Here is a 17,535-nt window from a genome sequence, read left to right on the forward strand (position 1 = left end):
CTGATCTGTTAGTGCGCTCTGATCGGCCTCCAGAAGTGTCCCACAATGCCTGTTCTAGCCACTCTGGTCATCACTTTGAACTCTACTGCCCTGCTCTCAGGTGACCAACTGTCAGACCTGCCCTTTAAATTCTCTGAGAATTTTGAAAATCCCCTTCCTGTTTGCTCAGCCAGGTGTGGAGTGCTCTCAGAGCATCTTTCCAGGTGACCATGCCTCCACGCACCAGGCGAGCCCCAGTATGGTGCAGTGGTGAGGTGCTAGACCTCATCAGTGTTTGGGGGCAGGAAGCTGTCCAGCCCCAGCTGCACTCCAGCCATAAGAATTATGATACCTTTGGGCAGATATCAAGGGACATGATGGAAAGGGGCCATGACCGGCATGCACAGCAGTGCAGGGTTAAAGTGAAGGAGCTGCGGAATGCCTACCACAAATCCTGTGAGGCAAATAGCCGCTCCGGTGCTGCCCCCTCAACCTTCCATTTCTACAAAGAGCTGGACACGATACTTGGGGGTGACCCCACCTCCACTCCGAGTACCACCATGGGCACCTCAGAGCCCAGTTCAACAAGGCTGGAGGAGGAGGAGGAGGAGGAGCAAAGCGGGAGCGAGGGTCTGAGGTGGAGGAAGACACCCCGGAATTCCCACATGTGTGCAGCCAGGAGCTGCTCTCAGACCAGGAGGAAGGTAGCCAGTCGTGGTGGCCGGTGCTTGGGGAAGGACAAACACCAGAGGAGGTTCCCAGTAAGTGGCTTTTATTTTGGGAAGGAAGTTGGGGTGCAGGCTATTGGGGTGAGGAGGGTTAGGGCTGCATGCATGCCTAGATGCAGAGTAGGGCATTGATGTGCTCTCTCACATCGTGGTAATCGGCCTCAGTGATCTCTTCAAAGGTCTCATCCAGAACTTGGGCAACGTGCTTGCGCAGGTTTCTCGGGAGAGCCACTGTGGTTCTTGTCCCAGTAGGGCTAACTTGTCCATGCCACTGTGCCATGAGGGATGGGGGGACCATTGCTGTACACAGACAAGCTGCATATGGGCCAGGGTGGAAGCTGCATTGTAGTAGAAGACCCTTCCTTGCTTCCCAGGTCACCCTCAGCAGCGAGATATCTTCCAGGACGAACTTCTTTGGAAAATGTGAGGACAGTGTTCAGTATAGGGGCTCCCTGATGCTGTTGGCTCTCCCCAAGGCATAGAAACCCAGAGGACAGTATAGCTGTGAAACAATCAGTCACACCTGACCCTGTTCTTACTCATCATTTTGTTGCTCCCGTGGGTTATATGCACTCACTTTGGGCTGGGTAAATTATGCTATTATGTAAACTGTGCTTCCCCTTAAGTACCGGGGAGTCATTGCTCTGTCTGGTGTGAACAATGCTGCCTCTATTAAGTGCTGCATTTTGCCTTTACAGATGCAACCTTGAGAGCTCAGCCGTCCGTGTTATCACCGGCCGAAAGACTCCAAAGAATCAGAAAGAGGCCACGTAGAAGCAAGGAAGACATGTTGCATGAAGTAATGCAGCATTCAAGTAATCAAAAAGTGCAGGAGTGGTGGGAAAGTGAAAGGGGGGTTGCCAGCAGAATGAGGAGCGCCAGGGCCACTCTCCACCATCAGGGCTGCTCTCAATTTTGTGTCCTTGTTCCGCGTGTGGGGGCGAGTGCCTCACACAGTCCCATGAAAGTGGCTTTTCTCATCCAAAAGTTCTGCAGCCACTGCTCGCCATCCCAGACTTGCAAGATTATGTGATCCCACCACTCAGTGCTTGTTTCCCGAGCCCAAAAGCAGTGTTCCAAGGTGGTGAGCATGTCCATGAATGCCAAGAGCAAACTCATGACATATGTGTTACTTGAGTCGATATCATCATTGGAGCCCTCATGTTACTTTGGATCATAAGGAATAACTCCACTGCCAAACGTGACATGCTGGAGAGACTCATCAGCATGCTCCTCAGCAGTTTGGGCTCCATTCCTGCAGACTGAAAGGGAAGACAGGGCACGCAGTACAAAAAACGTTGAAAGATGGTGCCAAATGTGGACGGAAGCAGAGGGATTGCTGGGATGCAAACCGATGCATCATGGGGCGTTGCGACAGGACCCAGAATGCCCCGCATTCCCCTTCCAACTAGCCACTGCACCAGAATGGGAAGAGGTGCTCTGTGGGATAGTTCCCCTTTATGCACCGCTCCCAATGCCACTGCAAATGCCGCAAATGTGGCCATGCCAGTGCGCTTGCAGCTGTCATTGTGGACAGACTGCAGCGTTTTCCCTACTGTGCTCTCCAAAGGTGGGTTTAACTCAAAGCGCTCTACATCTGCAAATGTAGCCATGCCCTTAGACACTTTTGAAAATATACCCTAAAACTAAGGGTTTAGTTTAACACTTTAGTGATGCAGCTGTGCCACTAGAGTGCTTCAATGAAGACACCACTAACCCAATAAGGGAGCTTCTTCCTTAGGTTTCAGAATGGTAGCCGTGTTAGTCTGTATCGGCAAAAAGAACGAGGTGTACTTGTGGCACCTTAGAGACTAACGAACTTATTTGAGCTTCAGCTTTCATGGTCTAAAACCCACTTCACCAGATGCATGCAATGGAAAATACAGTAGGAAGATAGATAGATAGATAGATAGATAGATAGATAGATAGATAGATAGATAGATAGAGAACATGAAAAAATGGATGTTTCCATACCCACTATAATGAGAGCGATCAGTTAAGGTGAGCTATTATCAGCAGGAGGAAACAAAAAAACCTTTTGTATTGATAATCAGGATGGCCCATTTCCAACAAGAAGATATGAGTAACAGTAGAGGGAAAAATAAGCATGGGGAAATAGTTTTACTTTGTGTAATGACCCATCCACTCCCAGTCTTTATTCAAGCCTAATTTAATGGTGTCCAGTTTGCAAATTAATTCCAATTCAGCAGTCTCTCATTGGAGTCTGTTTTTGAAGTTTTTTTGTGGTAGTATTGTGACTTTTAGGTCTGTAATCAAGTGACCAGGTAGATTGAAGTGTTCTCTGACTGGTTTTTGAATGTTATAATTGATGTCTATTTGTGTCCATTTATTCTTTTACGTAGAGACTGTCCGGTTTGGCCAATGTACATGGCAGAGGGGCATTGCTGGCACATGATGGCATATATCACATTAGTAGATGTGCAGATGAATGAGCCTCTGATAGTGTGGCTGATGTGATTAGGTCCTATGATGGTGTCCCCTGAATAGATATGTGGACACAGTTGGCAATGGGCTTTGTTGCAAGGATAAGTTCCCGGGTTAGTGTTTTTGTTGTGTGGTGTGTGGTTGCTGGTGAGTATTTGCTTCAGGTTGGGGGGCTGTTTGTAAGCAAGGACGGGCCTGTCTCCCAAGTTTGGTGAAAGTGAGGAATCATCCTTCAGGATAGCTTGTAGATCCTTGATGATGCACTGGAGAGATTTTAATTGGAGGCTGAAAGTGACGGCTAGTGGCATTCTGTTACTTTCTTTGGTGGGCCTGTCCTGTAGTAGGTGACTTCTGGGTATTCTTCTGGTTCTGTCAATTTGTTTCTTCACTTCACCAGGTGGGTATTGTAGTTATAAGAACGCTTGATAGAGATCATATAGGTGTTTGGTTCTCTGTGTATATATATATATATATATCTTCCTACTCTATTTTCCACTGCATGCATCCGATGAAGTGGGTTTTAGTCCATGAAAGCTTATGCTCAAATAAATGTGTTAGTCTTTAAGGTGCCACAAATACTCTTCTTCCTTAGGTGTAATTTAATCAACCTCTGCTAGAGTTGGTACAAAGGGAGAAGCTCTTCCATCGGCATAGCACTGTCTACACTGGGAGTTAGGTTGGTATAACTCCGTTGCTCAGGGGCGTGGATTTTTCACACTCTGAGCAACATAGTTATAACGAGATTGAAATGACAATAAGTGGCTGCTCTAATGAAAACAGATGATGAGATGGTCTGTTCGAATTACTTATTGCTGCGTTATTCATCAAAAGCAATTTATTCATCAGTATTTGGGCTTTAGAATGAGCTACTACTCTGAAAAGTAATTAACACTAGCATCAGTTTTAAGGGATAGCTCAGTGGTTTGAGCATTGGTCTGCTAAACCCAAGGTTGTGAGTTGAATCCTTGAGGGGGCCATTTAGGGATGGGGCAAAAATTGGGGATTGGTCCTGCTTTGAGCAGGGGTTTGGACTAGATGACCTCCTGAGGTCCCTTCCCACCCTGATATTCTGTGATTCTATCTCATGCATTTGATGACAGAAAGGTGATGAAGTACAGGAGCAGTTGAAAAGTTTTTTACTGTAGTGTAGACCAGGCCTAAGTCCCATTAATGTTCCATGAGAGGCTCCTAAGTGATTTGGGTGCTTATGAATTTTTTACCTTTAATGTCCTAAGCCAGTGGTGGGCAACCTGCGGCCCGCAGGCCACACGCTGCCTTTCAGAATACTCCGCTGGTGGGCCACGAGACAGTTTGTTTACATTGACAGTCCACAAGCATGGCTTCCTGTGGCTCCCAGTTCGTGTCTCCCAGCTCCCAGTTCATCGTTCCCGGCCAATGGGAGCTGCACGTCCTTGGACCACTGAGAGCAGGACTTCAGACTCGCCGCAGGATCACCCTTCCCCACGCCGCCCCTGGCCCCTGCTGCCTCCTCCAACCCCCAGCTGTATAGCCGGACCCCAGGCTCCAGGCCCTCACTCCCACCTTCCCCCATCACTCGACCATCACTGCCTCCTCCAGTCCCCCATCACCCCTAGCTCTCCTGCCTCCTAACCCACCTCCCCATCCAGCGTTTTCTTTGTCCCCCAGCTTGCTAGGAATGAGTAAGTCTGCTGTGAAAAGTGATATTAACAAATATACAAATATCACTTTTCACAGTAGCAGACTTACTAGCTAGCAAGTCTAAAAAAAAAACAAAAAAAGCAAAACATACAAAGCACCTTATTTGTGTTTCTAGTCTGTTTAGGTCCAGTAAAGAATGGAGACAACTGTCCATTATTTTTATTTTTGAGTCTGCAAAAAACTCTACATAAATAAATTACAATGATTTGGGCATGTATATGTGCATATTTATTTGTTTTTTCCTAAAGATGATTAAGTATTTTAAGAAAAACTGTCAGAGAGGCCACCAGAAAGAGTTGGTGGCCACACTCTGAGGCCACCAAAAGTTTTCTTGTGAGAATCCCCGATAGGTATTATTTTTTATATAAATTTCTATTTAAAAAAAAAATCTTGCTAAGCTTTTTGTCTTCAGTGATATCTTGAGATAATGAGTTCCCTGGGTTAATTGTGCATTGTGTGAGAAAACTATGTCTTTTTATCAGTTTGAAATTTGTTTCCTTTCAGTTTCATTGTATGTTTCCTCTTCTTGCATTTTAGAAATAGTCAATTGAAACTCCCATCTCATCTGGTACTTTGTATACCTATCATGACCCCTCTTACTTGCCTCCTCTCTAAAGTAAACTAGACAAATATTTTCAATCTCATTTTAGAAAGTGTGCAAAGGGTAAAGTATGTTATTTCAAACTTTGATGGAAATGTACAGTTGTTATTGCAGGAGTCTTTCCTAAAATTCATGCTATTAAAATGAAAATGGAAACTTTAGAGGTTTGCATAATGAAGCGTGGGTATATAAAATTTACCCCAAAGATTTATTTTAAAATCTTTGTGATTTATTTGCATAACAGCATTAAGTTTCCCGAGGCCCATCCATTTGATTAAGTTTATCTGGCAATTGCAGGTAAAAAAGGAACAAGTAGGCCACATACTTTAATAGTTACAATCAATTAATACTGTGAGGTGACTGCTGATTAATTTGGAAGTGTAAGAACAGCTGTAGATGTTTCCCAATTCCCATTTATCTTTGTAATGAGGAGAAAAGTAAGTGAGCAATATTAGAATGCTTCACATTGCAATACGCAGCAGATAAAGTTATTTAATGTTACCTTTGCCAACAAGGGAACGAGGGAGGGAAAAACTATTTTAATACCTATTTTACTCTGAGAAATTTTCAGCAGTGGAATAGTAGTTCTGTGCCAAGACTGTCTTGCAAACATCTCAGGGGATTTGGAAAATATTTGCCACCATTTAAAGGTGAAGAAATCCCCACCTAGGGCATATAAACCTGGACCCAAAGTCAGTAGAAAGACTCCCATTGATTTCAGTGGGTTTTGGATCAGGCACTTAATACCCAGAATAGGTCCTGCTTAATGAAACCTCTCTTGGCAGCAGCTTCAGGAATCTGAGGGATTTTTTTCCTGTGTGAGTGTGTGTGTGTGTATGTGTGTGTGTTAATTTAACCCACCCAAACAAGCTGTGATTCCAGTTCCTCTCTTTGTAGTCACAGCTCAGGGAGTTTACAGACCTGGGATTGAACTGAAAGTATGTGGGGCATTCCCAGGGCTGCCAGTAATAGGTAACCCATGGAATGGGCTCTAGCTTTGTTTATTGCTGGCTGATGTGACTATCTCTTCTTAGAGAAAGGGGGTATTTTATTCCAATGTCAAAAATGACAAAGTCCCTTCTAGATAAACCCATTACTCTACCTGATTACTCTTCTTGTTTAATACAGACAATAGCAGAGGTGCGCCAGAGCTAAATTCAGGATGCTTGATTAACCACTACACCTACAGCTTGGTATAGTCCTTTGCAGCAGTATAAAGTGAGTGTAAAATGCAATGAACTCAGAATGGAAACATTTTACACCTACTCAGTAATGGTGCAAATAACTGTACAAGCTAGGCAGGGCAAAGGTTCATTCTCCCCTGCCTCCAGTACCCTCCACCATCAGTTCCCTATTTATACTCCTTTCTGCTTTAATGGGTTTGCCTTTCTGCACTGTAATCCCCAGCCAAAGCCCATTGAAGTCAATGGGACCCATGTTTCCCCTTTCACAGCTTTATTACTAATCCTCTTTATGCATTAGCATAAAGGTTTTTGGAACAAACAACAACTTTAACACATACTCATTTCCCCTTTAACAAAGCCACCCAAAAAGCTACACTATGTTGGACTGTGCCATGCAGTATTGCATTGTCCCTTTCTATTCTTCTAGCCACTCTCCTTTCCTAACAGCCCCCTTTTATGGCCTGATTTTCAAAGGTGCTGAGCACCTACAGTTCTCACTGGTTCCAACTAAAATTGGAGGTTCTCAGCACTTTTGAAAATCAGGCCCTCTTGGGAAGTGTTACGAAGCCACAGGTGGCTGTTGAGTGAGGTTTGCAGATCAAAGTCTCTAAAGGTTTATATGCAGCTAGCAAAGAATCCAATGTTTACCTAAAAGTACAGAGGGGCCAAGAGGTAGCTGTCACCTACTTTGTCACCCTGAAATGAGAAGCAGCTACAGGTTGATTTGTAAGGCAGGTTATTATTATGCACTAGAACTGGTGGAACAACTGCTGTCTGCCCTTCATTAAGGCTCGTGTTTAGCTGCTCGACTTGACCTTAAGTGGCTGGAACTTGGTGGAGAAAGTTTAAATCCTTCTGTTGTGCGTTCTTGCCTCGCTCCCTCCTGGAGTCAACTCGCCTTTCCCCTTTGCTGATCGGTGCCGTGGCGGCTGGCAAGGCTGAAAGTTTAGCAAGTTCTGCAAATAACTTCACATCACAATAGAAAGTGGGTTGTTGTTGTTTTTTTCCCCCTTTTCCTGCTCATAAACGCCTCCTTGAAGATTGCAGCTGGGCAGGACTCCAAAGGTGCAGCAGCAACAACAAACCAGTAGTTCAGAGTTAGCAAATTGCACAACTTCCAGCTCATCGCTACGCTCGGTGACTACTAACAAGCTGGAGGAGGTGAGCGGGGGGAAGAACACCCCAGCCTTGGTTTTGGACGCGTTGATGTTGTGGTTCGGCCGCTGGAGTGGCTATGGCTCCCTTTGGAAGGAATCTATTAAAGACCCGGCACAAAAACAGGTAAAGTGTGAGTGTGTGGTCGCGCTGGGGCACTTGATGTGTTGTTTTGCAGTCAGGTAACTTCTCGGGGGAGTGCACGTTGATGGGAAAAGTTGACCCCGCCCCCCGAAACTGTGACTTAGAAACTTTCCTAAGGGCTCGTGAGTCAGTTTAACGTGTTGGAGGGCTATTGATCCGCGTGTGCAAGAAGGGCTGCGTCTCCTTACTCCGATCTGTGCATATTTCACACCCGATGCCCCGTTTAAATCCCGGGCAACACTTTCACTAGGAAGGGCAAGCTCTAATTTAACAGATTCCCTAGCTTTGGGGGGGCCCTCAGTGCTCCCAGCCCAGCCAGGTTGTTTAAAATCTCGGGCACCTTGTTTGTAGCAGGCTGCAGATTAATAGGAGTGCAAAGGAATGATTGAAATCCGGATGTTAACGCTGCCATGCGTGGTGGTAACTAATTGCAGCCAGGGTTATAGCGCCCCTTATCAAGGCTGGAAAAAAAAAGTATCCGGACCCTCTCTCACACCAGGGTTTGCTTCTTGCTAGTAGAACTTCAGAACCAGTGGGAGCTGAGTTGGTTAATTGAAAGCGGTGTGTTGCTGCATCGACTCTCGGACTCTGCTGGGGGTCCCCCACTTCCCCCCGCACCAGCTTTTTCCGAAGTTTGCCTGGATGTAGGAACTGGGTGCTGAAAACCTCCAAGGATCCCTCCCGTTTCTTAACTGTAAGTTCGGGGTGGGGACGGGGGGTAGCATGGTGAATCGAATCTGGTACGTGCGGCATTGAAAGGCTTTTAGCATCCTTATCTCGCGCCCTGGATTTGGGACCCTCTTTTTGCAACGAAAACCGTTTCTGATCAGCGGTGATAGCTCAGGTTCGCGGCTGCGAGTTCTACTGATACAGGTTGATTTTGGCGCCCCCGTGGGACTTGCTTCTGCATGCCATCTGCATAGACTGGAAGGGGAACTAAGCTTGCACGGTATGAAATTATGTAACTATTTTAAGTGCTAATATGGCACTAAAGTTTTAAGTGCAAGTTTTCCTGGAGAGAACATGCCATTTCAGTCTCGAGTTTCTAATGACTCTACAAGTCTAGCTAATACTATGCATAACTCGGTCACTGAAACGCCGGCTGTGGAAACCTCTGTTGTTATCTTTACTTCATGTTATCCTGCATTTGGAATTTCGTTCATAGTGATCCTGATCCCTTCCTAGTGGGCAGGATTGGGCCCAAAATGTGACTGTATTTGTGGTTTCCTAACTTTATCTGAAGTAAGTTTATGGATTTTTTTTCTTTTTTGTTCATTGTTTCCATGCACATTTATGCCAAAGATTTATACTGAGATTGTGCATACATTTTAGTGAATTATTAATTCAACAAAATAATGAAAGCAAATCACTCTATCAGCTATGGCCTTCATTAACAATAGTATATTATTTTAGAATCACTAATAGCATGGGATACTGCCCACAAAAGCGTATGGGAACAGGACTATAATTAGTATTTTTCATAAGGGAATTTCGACCTTCTGGAAAGGTTGTTATATTATTTTAGACCAAACTAAATGTATATAAAATTACTGTATTTTCCTGATACTTTTTTTAAAAAATAATTGTATTATATTGACATCAATTAGCTGAATAAATACATATACCCAGAAATACCCCTCCCTTTCATTCAGCTGTGAATCTCTTTTTGATTTTAAAATACACCTCTTACACTAATTAATTATGTCCATTTTTTTGCAGAATGAAGGTCAATATAGAAAGCATTTTAGTGTGAATTACAATGAAAAGCTAAGGGGAATCTCCAAAAACTTGAGACAAACTTTTCTTTTTCTTCCAGTTTCTCTTTGAAAATGGCATATCACTTCTGACTGGTACAGAGGTGGTGTTTTTAATGGAAGATGAGGGGGAGGAGGAGGGGATGTAGAAGTCCTGTCCATGTATAAGAAGGGTTAGGGAGAGATGTGGTTCTTTTAAAAACTTTCCTAACTGCATTTTCAAACAGTGGAACCTAAGTGTATATGTCTAAACTTCTCTCTTAGAACAGATTTGTATTTGAGAATTCAAGGTTAGCTCATAGAGATGGTAATGGGTTTTGTAACCCGAATATGATGCAATGACCTAGAAAGAGTTACTTTCTTGCTACAGTTGCCATCTTTGCCAGCTTATTTCAAACCTTGCACTGAACTGAAAGTGCCATTCAAGCTTGACATTGGGAGGCAGTGTCATCTGGTGGTTAGAACAGGATATACAGTACATCTGGGCAGAGCTAGTGTAGCTACAATTTCCAAAAGCAACTACATAACTTGGGAATCTTAGTCCAATTGACTTTCAATGAGACAAAGGCTCCTAAGTGCCTATGGGCCATATTTTAAAAGATGAAGATAGGTACCTAGGAGAATTTTCAACAGCATCTAGATGTTTAAATCACCTTGAATAAATTAGGCGCCTAAATACCTTTAACATCTGGCCTTAAATGATTTTTGAAAATGAGTTTTAGGCCCGTAAGTCATGGTAGGTACTTTTGAAAATTGCTGGCTCTGTCACTACCACATCCATAATTTCAGAATTCCTGGCCCACCTCATGCCAAGAAAGATTCAATCATATTTTCTCATTCATTGAGGCCGGTCCCCTTGATTTTTCAGAGCAAACCTCAACTACCTCACAGATCTAGCATGCCATCTAATTTCACAAATTGTTTATTTGTGATTTGTGAATCAGCCATAATGGCCTTAAGTTTGCTACAACCATTTGTGTGTTTTATTTACATATATATACACTGTTGCTTGCTGATTGGTCATTACTATTACAAATCTGTTATTTATATTTATTGCTTTTGCTCTTGCTTCATGAACATTTCCATGTCTATTGCTCATTTCTTAGCCCTGCACCGGTAGCCACTGAGTTCATGCAGGCAAAGTCACCCTGCTGATCAGATTTAGCCTGTTCTCTTTGCCCTGAGTGATGATTGGCTGTTCAGCATTGGGCTCTGATGTGGGAATGGAGGCATGCCAAGCATGCAGTCCCTGTTGAGTGGCCCTTCCCAATTAATACCCAACTAGCCCCTGAGGACTCACTGCAGGGCAGGATAGCCAGTTAGGTCAAAGACTTGGTTTAAGCAATACCCATTTGGCACTGACTATAGATCCCCACTGCCTCTACTCTACTGGCATCCCACTGAACCTGTTCAGATCCTGATACCAACTGCTTATATTTTCCCCAGGTCTATAAGTCAGCGTGATGCAGTACATACTAAGCGTTGGTGAAGGGACACTCAAAATGCTCAGCATTTGGGTTTGGATTGGCTAAGAACTCAGTTCCAATGCTTATCTGAATTATTGCAACCTCATATAAACTGGCTGGAAGTCTCATGAGAACATATACACAATGTCTGACACTTCCCTTCTTGGATGGGGTTACCATGAGAGCAGACTATCTTGTGCCATTTTGGAACTTTTTGTTCCAATCCCACCTGGACTCTAGAGTGAGTGCTTGGAGGCTTATTCAGATCCTAAGATTGAATTCAGGTTCAGTTTTAGAAATGGGAAGATATTCAGGGTGACAACATAGTATATTTTCCAAATTATTGTTGTCCATGAATACATGCAAGTTCTTTGAGGCAGGGGCTGTCTTTTTGTTTTGTGTTTGTACAGTGTCTAGCATAATGAGGTTCTGATCCAGGACCAGGCTCCTAGGCATTATGGTAATACAAATTAATATTAATGATGTTGCTCTGGCATCAGAGAAAGGATCCTCTTTTTGGCCCCAAGCTTACATATTATAATTTATTTTCTGGTCCAACTTGTCTGCTTTATCGCAAGAACCAATCTGGTTGCAAATATTTTGTAGTGATCCCTGTACATGGCTGCTTGCTTCACTTTCAGGAAGAGCTATATGTCTGGCAAAACACTAGCTTTATTTCTAAAGAGTTAATTATCTATTGTTATGGGAAAATAGACTGAAATTGCAGTGGAGTAAATGGAATGACTAATAGACTTGTGTGTAATACTACACCATCTGGAGAAAGAACAATACTTAAGCAAAGTAGAAGTGAATCTGAAACACCAGTATAATGTTCAATGGGGCTGAGAAAACACTGCAGATGAAGAAAAATGTTTTCAATGGAACAAAAGACAAATCTTGTTGATAAATTATTTTTATTGCACTGGTGAGAAATTAAGATTTCATGTGTATGAATGGGAAAGGGGGATCAACTGTGCTGCTGAACATGGAATGACTTCAGTATAGAGAAGTAGATTTTCAGTGGCGGGATGGATTTTAACTCTGTATCCTCCATAAAAGTCACATTAGTGACAGGGCTTAATCTCGTAGAATGGTCTGAAAATGTCTCCTCAGACCCTTTTGTATGAGCTAAAACATTCTTAGTTTTTTTTCTTTGGATGTATATGTTGAATAATAATAAAATATGCAAAACAGATGGAAGTATTTTACAAACATTATTATTTTAAAATAATCTGCAAACATTAAATAATAAATGCTGTACAAACATTTATTAATTCTTACAATATCCTTCTATGGGAAGGAGGTGAGTACTAATTAGTATTGATACTTCACTGATGAAGCAAAAGGTTAAGTGATTTGCCATAGATCGCACAGCAAGTTAGTATTGGTATTGGAGTGTAGGACTTTCTGGTTCCCAGTCACATGTTCAAATGGCTGGACTGTTGTCACTATTGTTGTTATTAAGGTAGTTCCTAGGAATCAATGAATGAATGGCCCCATAGTGCTAGATACTGAATAGACACATAATAAAGAAGACCATCCTTGCCACAGAAATTTTACAGTCTAGGGGCCTTCAAACGGACAAGTCTTGTATTGGAGTACGTATAGTTTAAAAAAAACAATAACACATGAGTGTCAAGTAGGTAAACAACTGCAATACAGACAAATGCTGTACAGCATTCTCGTGAATCCCTGACAGCCCACCTCCTTCCTGACCTTGTTTGTCCCTGCTATTCCAGTCCTATGTCTCTGATGAGAAAAGACTGTCACAGGTTGGGCAAAATACTTGTCACAAAAATGTTGCTGATGACATTTGCCTTTCATCTTCTAGAAAACTGCAGAATTCCTGCACTTCTAAAGCATTGAGGAATTTTCACCCAATACTTTCTACTTTTGTGTATGTGAGATGTAGAAGTTAAGGCCAAGAAATATTCAGAAATGACTAGTGATTTTGGCAGCTCATCTTTTTGGGTGCCCAATCTGAGACTGTTTAAAGGGGACTGATTTTCAGAAAATGCCGCACAACTTCTGAAAACTAGGCCCCATTAGAGTATCTCCACTTGAGTGCCCACAATCACCAGTCACTCTTGAATATCTTGGCTTGACTTGCCTACTAGGCATTGCTACCTAGATGATGGGACATGGAGTAAGGAGACTTGAGTTTTATTCCTGGTAATGTCACTGACTTGCTTTGTGACCTTCAGCAGCTGATGATCTCCCTGAGCTTCACAGTCTCTCCCTGTAAATTGAGGGTGGTGCCATGTGCCTGCCTCAGAGGGACATAACTAAACCATGGGTCAACTATAGAATTGCAAAGAGTGAAAGCCACCCAGGAGGAGAGGGGGAATCTAGAATCTCGGCATTCCTAGTGCTGAGCCATGTGCTCAGTCTGCTGCACCATGCTGCCCATGGGACCTCCCAAAACACAAGTGAGAATTCACAGCTGGCTGTTTTGATTTTTCATCTTCTTCACTGAGAAGTTTTCCGTCTTCTGAAGTTCCACAAGGCATTAAGACTGGGGGTGGGGGAAGGGCTGTGAAATCACTCCAAAGGAAATCATTAAAATTACCACATGGCTCAAATAGATTGGATGGCAGTTGTATGAGGTGAATGTATAGAGGAAAGATAAGCTCAGGGCCAGCTGTGTTCAAATAAACTTGCAAGGCCTTAATTTTCAATCACAAATCTCTGCATTAATGACTTCCTGACATAATAAAACTAAACCCCCTATACTCTCAGGGCACAGAGAAAGCACCCCAGCTGTCAGACTGAAGGGTTCTTTTTCCACTATGCTCTTTGATATACCTCTCAAATGCCTCTCATTTCCAGAGATGACTTTCATTTGTTACTTATGCACTACACAAGTTCAGGGTCAACTCATTTTATTGTTGAAAGTCAGAAGTCAAGAATAATTTAACTGGGGTTACAGACAGCATTACTTACAGTCAGGGGATGAACCCTACTGTATTTTAGTGTGGCTGCATGAATAAATTTTTTATGCCCCCCTCATGTGGAGTCTTTGGGTAAGTTTACGTGGCAGCTGTAAATGTAATTCCCAGCTCAAAGTGATATACATGTGCTAGCTGTGACTGAGTTAGCATGCTAAAATAGCAGTGCAGGTGGTGGTGTGGGCTAGCTACCAGAGCTCCTTACAGACGGTCTCAGACTGTACTGTACTCAGGGGCTAGCCCAAGGTGCCTCCACAGCAACACTGCTGCTGTTAGCAGGCTAGTTCAATCAAAGCTACGTCTACCTAAGCTGGAAATTGCACCTTCAGCTGTAGTGTAGACATACTCTTTGTCACACATGTGGGCTTTGGATTGATGAGGGGCATTATCTTTGTTTACTCATCTTGGGTAGGAAATTCCCAGCTTGTAACCTTAGGTAGGATTGATATCCATACCGTCATTGTCCGTGTCACACTTGAAGTAGTCAGCTACATTATTAAGAATAGAATAATGTTAGAAGCAAGATTAATTTTTACAGAGATGGGACATTGCCATGAGTGGGTAGCTAAGTAATATATTAATTTAATACAGATCTGTTTTGGGGTTCAGAGTCTGGAACCTGCTTTTGCTTGAGGTCCCTATTCTCTACATCTATATACTCTCACTCACTCATGTTTAAAATAATTGAGTTATGGATTTCCCAATCAGAGAAAAAATGTCATTGCCTTCCTTGACAGGTATAATTATATTTATTTTGCTTCTTTTAAAGAAAATAAAATTGATGTAAGGATTTCATTAAATAAGGAAAAATGTAACATACCTCTTGGTCAGGCATAAAATCAAGGTCTGAAAAATGGAATAATCGGTTTGCTGTGAGATAATTAGGTGAAAACTTGGTCTATCAATATGTCTACTTTCTTTTAATCTTTACAGGTTCAATGACCTCAGTGGAATTGTGCATATGAGTCAGGCTTACTCATGTGAGTAAAGTTTTGCAGGATCTGCTCTTAGGCCCTGAACCTATGCAGAAAGATCCCTTTATCCATGTGGAACAAGTTGTAGGACTGAGGCCTTATTTTGCTTTTTGCCAGCCTCATCCAAGTCCAACGTACAAATATTTTGGTTTAGTGGTAGTTTCCACATATGTAAGCACTTTAAAGTTCAAAAGTATTCAAAACTATGTGTGAGACACTGATTTGACAGTTAATTTCATGCCTCATTTACCAAAGGAAGTGATCAGATTCTGTTTACTGATTAAAGTGTGGCTTAGTAATAATTTGTAAGTAAGGGGTCATGGCATATTGGTTTTTGGTGGTTCTTGTTTCTGTGGGCTTTATTATTTGTAGGCAGATGTGCTGAAATGTTGCTTTGTTGTTTTGAAGAAGTAGAATCCACTATTTGGACAATATGTGTCAACAGGCTTTCTGCATGCTGACAACTAAGCTACTTGCAGTATAAGGTCATTTCCTGCAGCAGTCAGGGCAGTTTCACTATTAGAATCTTGTCATATCAAAAATCTCACTACAATGGTCAACCCCAGATTCTTAACAGAAATTTGAGACCTGCTGACTTTGGTGTAGTCTCCCAGGCTTTGGTACTGGGAGACTTCAATCTCCTTATACGGCAGAGGTCCTCTTCATTTACTTGTGAGTTCACAGATGTTAAAGTTACCATGCATGTTTCTTAAGTTATTACGAGGAGCAGGCAAAGAGTAGTTGTATGTTTGACCTTGCTTTGGGACTGAACTAGAATTCTGGACCTTTATTTTTTTTCCCACAGTCAGACCATCATTTTACACAGTTGAATATTGAAGCAGTAAAATGCTTTTCAAAGGGGAAACTTTGATGGTCCAGCATCAGTGCTTACCGGTCACAGAAGAAGATTGGCAAAGTTTTTGTACTCACTGTCACAGTCCAGGGCAACTGCACATGTATTTCCCCTCTACAATCCTGCCAAAGGCTCACGCTTTCCGGTTCCCAGCCGTCACCTCTCTTGGACAGAGACAAGTGTCTCTCTCCCTCTGATTGGCATATTTCCAGGCTTGCATGGTATTTCCAGGTTCCCTTCTGCCTAGACTGTGAATTTCCAAGGAAGGCAGATTCCTCAGTGGGCCTGCTTTGCCTTCCTTCCTCAGAGGCTGTAAACAGCACAATTGCCACAGTTAATTTACCACACAGCTCTTCCTAAGCAAGCATACATTCTTAAAATGAAAGCATACAGAGAGAACATACTGAAAACAATAAAAGAACATGCATGCTAATAAGCTTACCTCCACAATGGCTTTTGTTGGTGTCAGTTCTCCTAACCCTTCCTTAAGGATTGAGATCCTTCATGCTGGATCAGAATGAAGGCCCCTGATCAGTTTAACTCAGGCTATTTATCCAAAAGTCCTTTCTATGTCTACTGGTCTCTAGAGAATCCAGATTGAACACAAGCATCTCCATGAGGTGGTACCTCTCTATAGGTGTTACCAATGAATTTCCCTAGTCATCTTCCACCCTTCTTAGTTTCTGAAGGGGCTGTGGATACCCTCCCCAGGGAATTACATATACTCCTTGGCTCAAAATGACGCAAACTTCATGCATCTGAATGCATCCGATGAAGTGAGCTGTAGCTCACGAAAGTTTATGCTCAAATAAATTTGTTAGTCTCTAAGGTGCCACAAGTATTCTTTTTCTTTTTACAAACTTCATACAATAAGTTGTCCCAAAGATATTGTAGGAAATTATCATACCTGTCATACTTGCTATGTTGTCAGTCTTGTGATTTTTATATCTCTATCTATAGAGATAGAGATATAGCCTTACTATATATATTTATTTTTGTTCCACCACTATTGATGAGCTGGTATATCAGTGACATTCTTATAGAACTTATTGGTTTACTGGTTTGCTTACATGAAGCATTTAGGCAGGGGGACTGCCATTGGTGAAGGAAAATTAGCTTCTAGCCCTACTGTTCAGAATCCTTTTATATCCAGTGTCTTCTCTGGCCTCCTTTATTCTGAGGGGAAAGAACTAACCAAAGGAAATTGTCTCAAGCTGTCCACGATCCAGTTAATATTGATGAGAATGGTTGCACTCTAACAGATTTTAGCAATCTTAGTGTGAATTCTTCATAGATGAGCAGATGGTTGACGATACTGTTATAAAATATCAAAGAATTAGGCAAACTCCAAGCTACTCTTAGATAATTTCAGGTTGTTACTCTTTCCAAGTTCTAGGAGATCCTAGCTGAGCTCAGCTACATTTGGGTTTCACCCATTTCATTCCTGATTGGTGGAGGCCTGTGGGGAGGTCCCAAGTCAACTCTTAATGGAGATAGCTAATGCCTTACTTTGGGAGGGCAGGACACTCCCAACTTTTATATACACAGAGCCTCTATAACTTCTCGTGATGTGGACATACTGGCTAGTTCCTTACCAGTCTCACTTTTAGAGGGAGCTCTTGAA

General features: G+C 42.5%; 1 protein-coding gene across 1 annotated transcript in view; it reads left to right on the top strand.

Annotated features, from left to right (window-relative positions):
* Window positions 1-7,197: 7,197 nt before the first annotated feature.
* Window positions 7,198-17,535, top strand: part of RASSF9 (Ras association domain family member 9) — a 31,130-nt gene continuing 20,792 nt past the window's right edge. The window contains exon 1 of the mRNA XM_038375556.2: window positions 7,198-7,898. Within this exon, the coding sequence (XP_038231484.1) occupies window positions 7,852-7,898 (47 nt within the window). The 5' untranslated portion in view covers window positions 7,198-7,851. The remainder of the gene's footprint in view (window positions 7,899-17,535) is intronic.

This window comes from Dermochelys coriacea, chromosome 1, assembly GCF_009764565.3.
Source record: "Dermochelys coriacea isolate rDerCor1 chromosome 1, rDerCor1.pri.v4, whole genome shotgun sequence".
Taxonomy (NCBI): Eukaryota; Metazoa; Chordata; order Testudines; family Dermochelyidae; genus Dermochelys; species Dermochelys coriacea.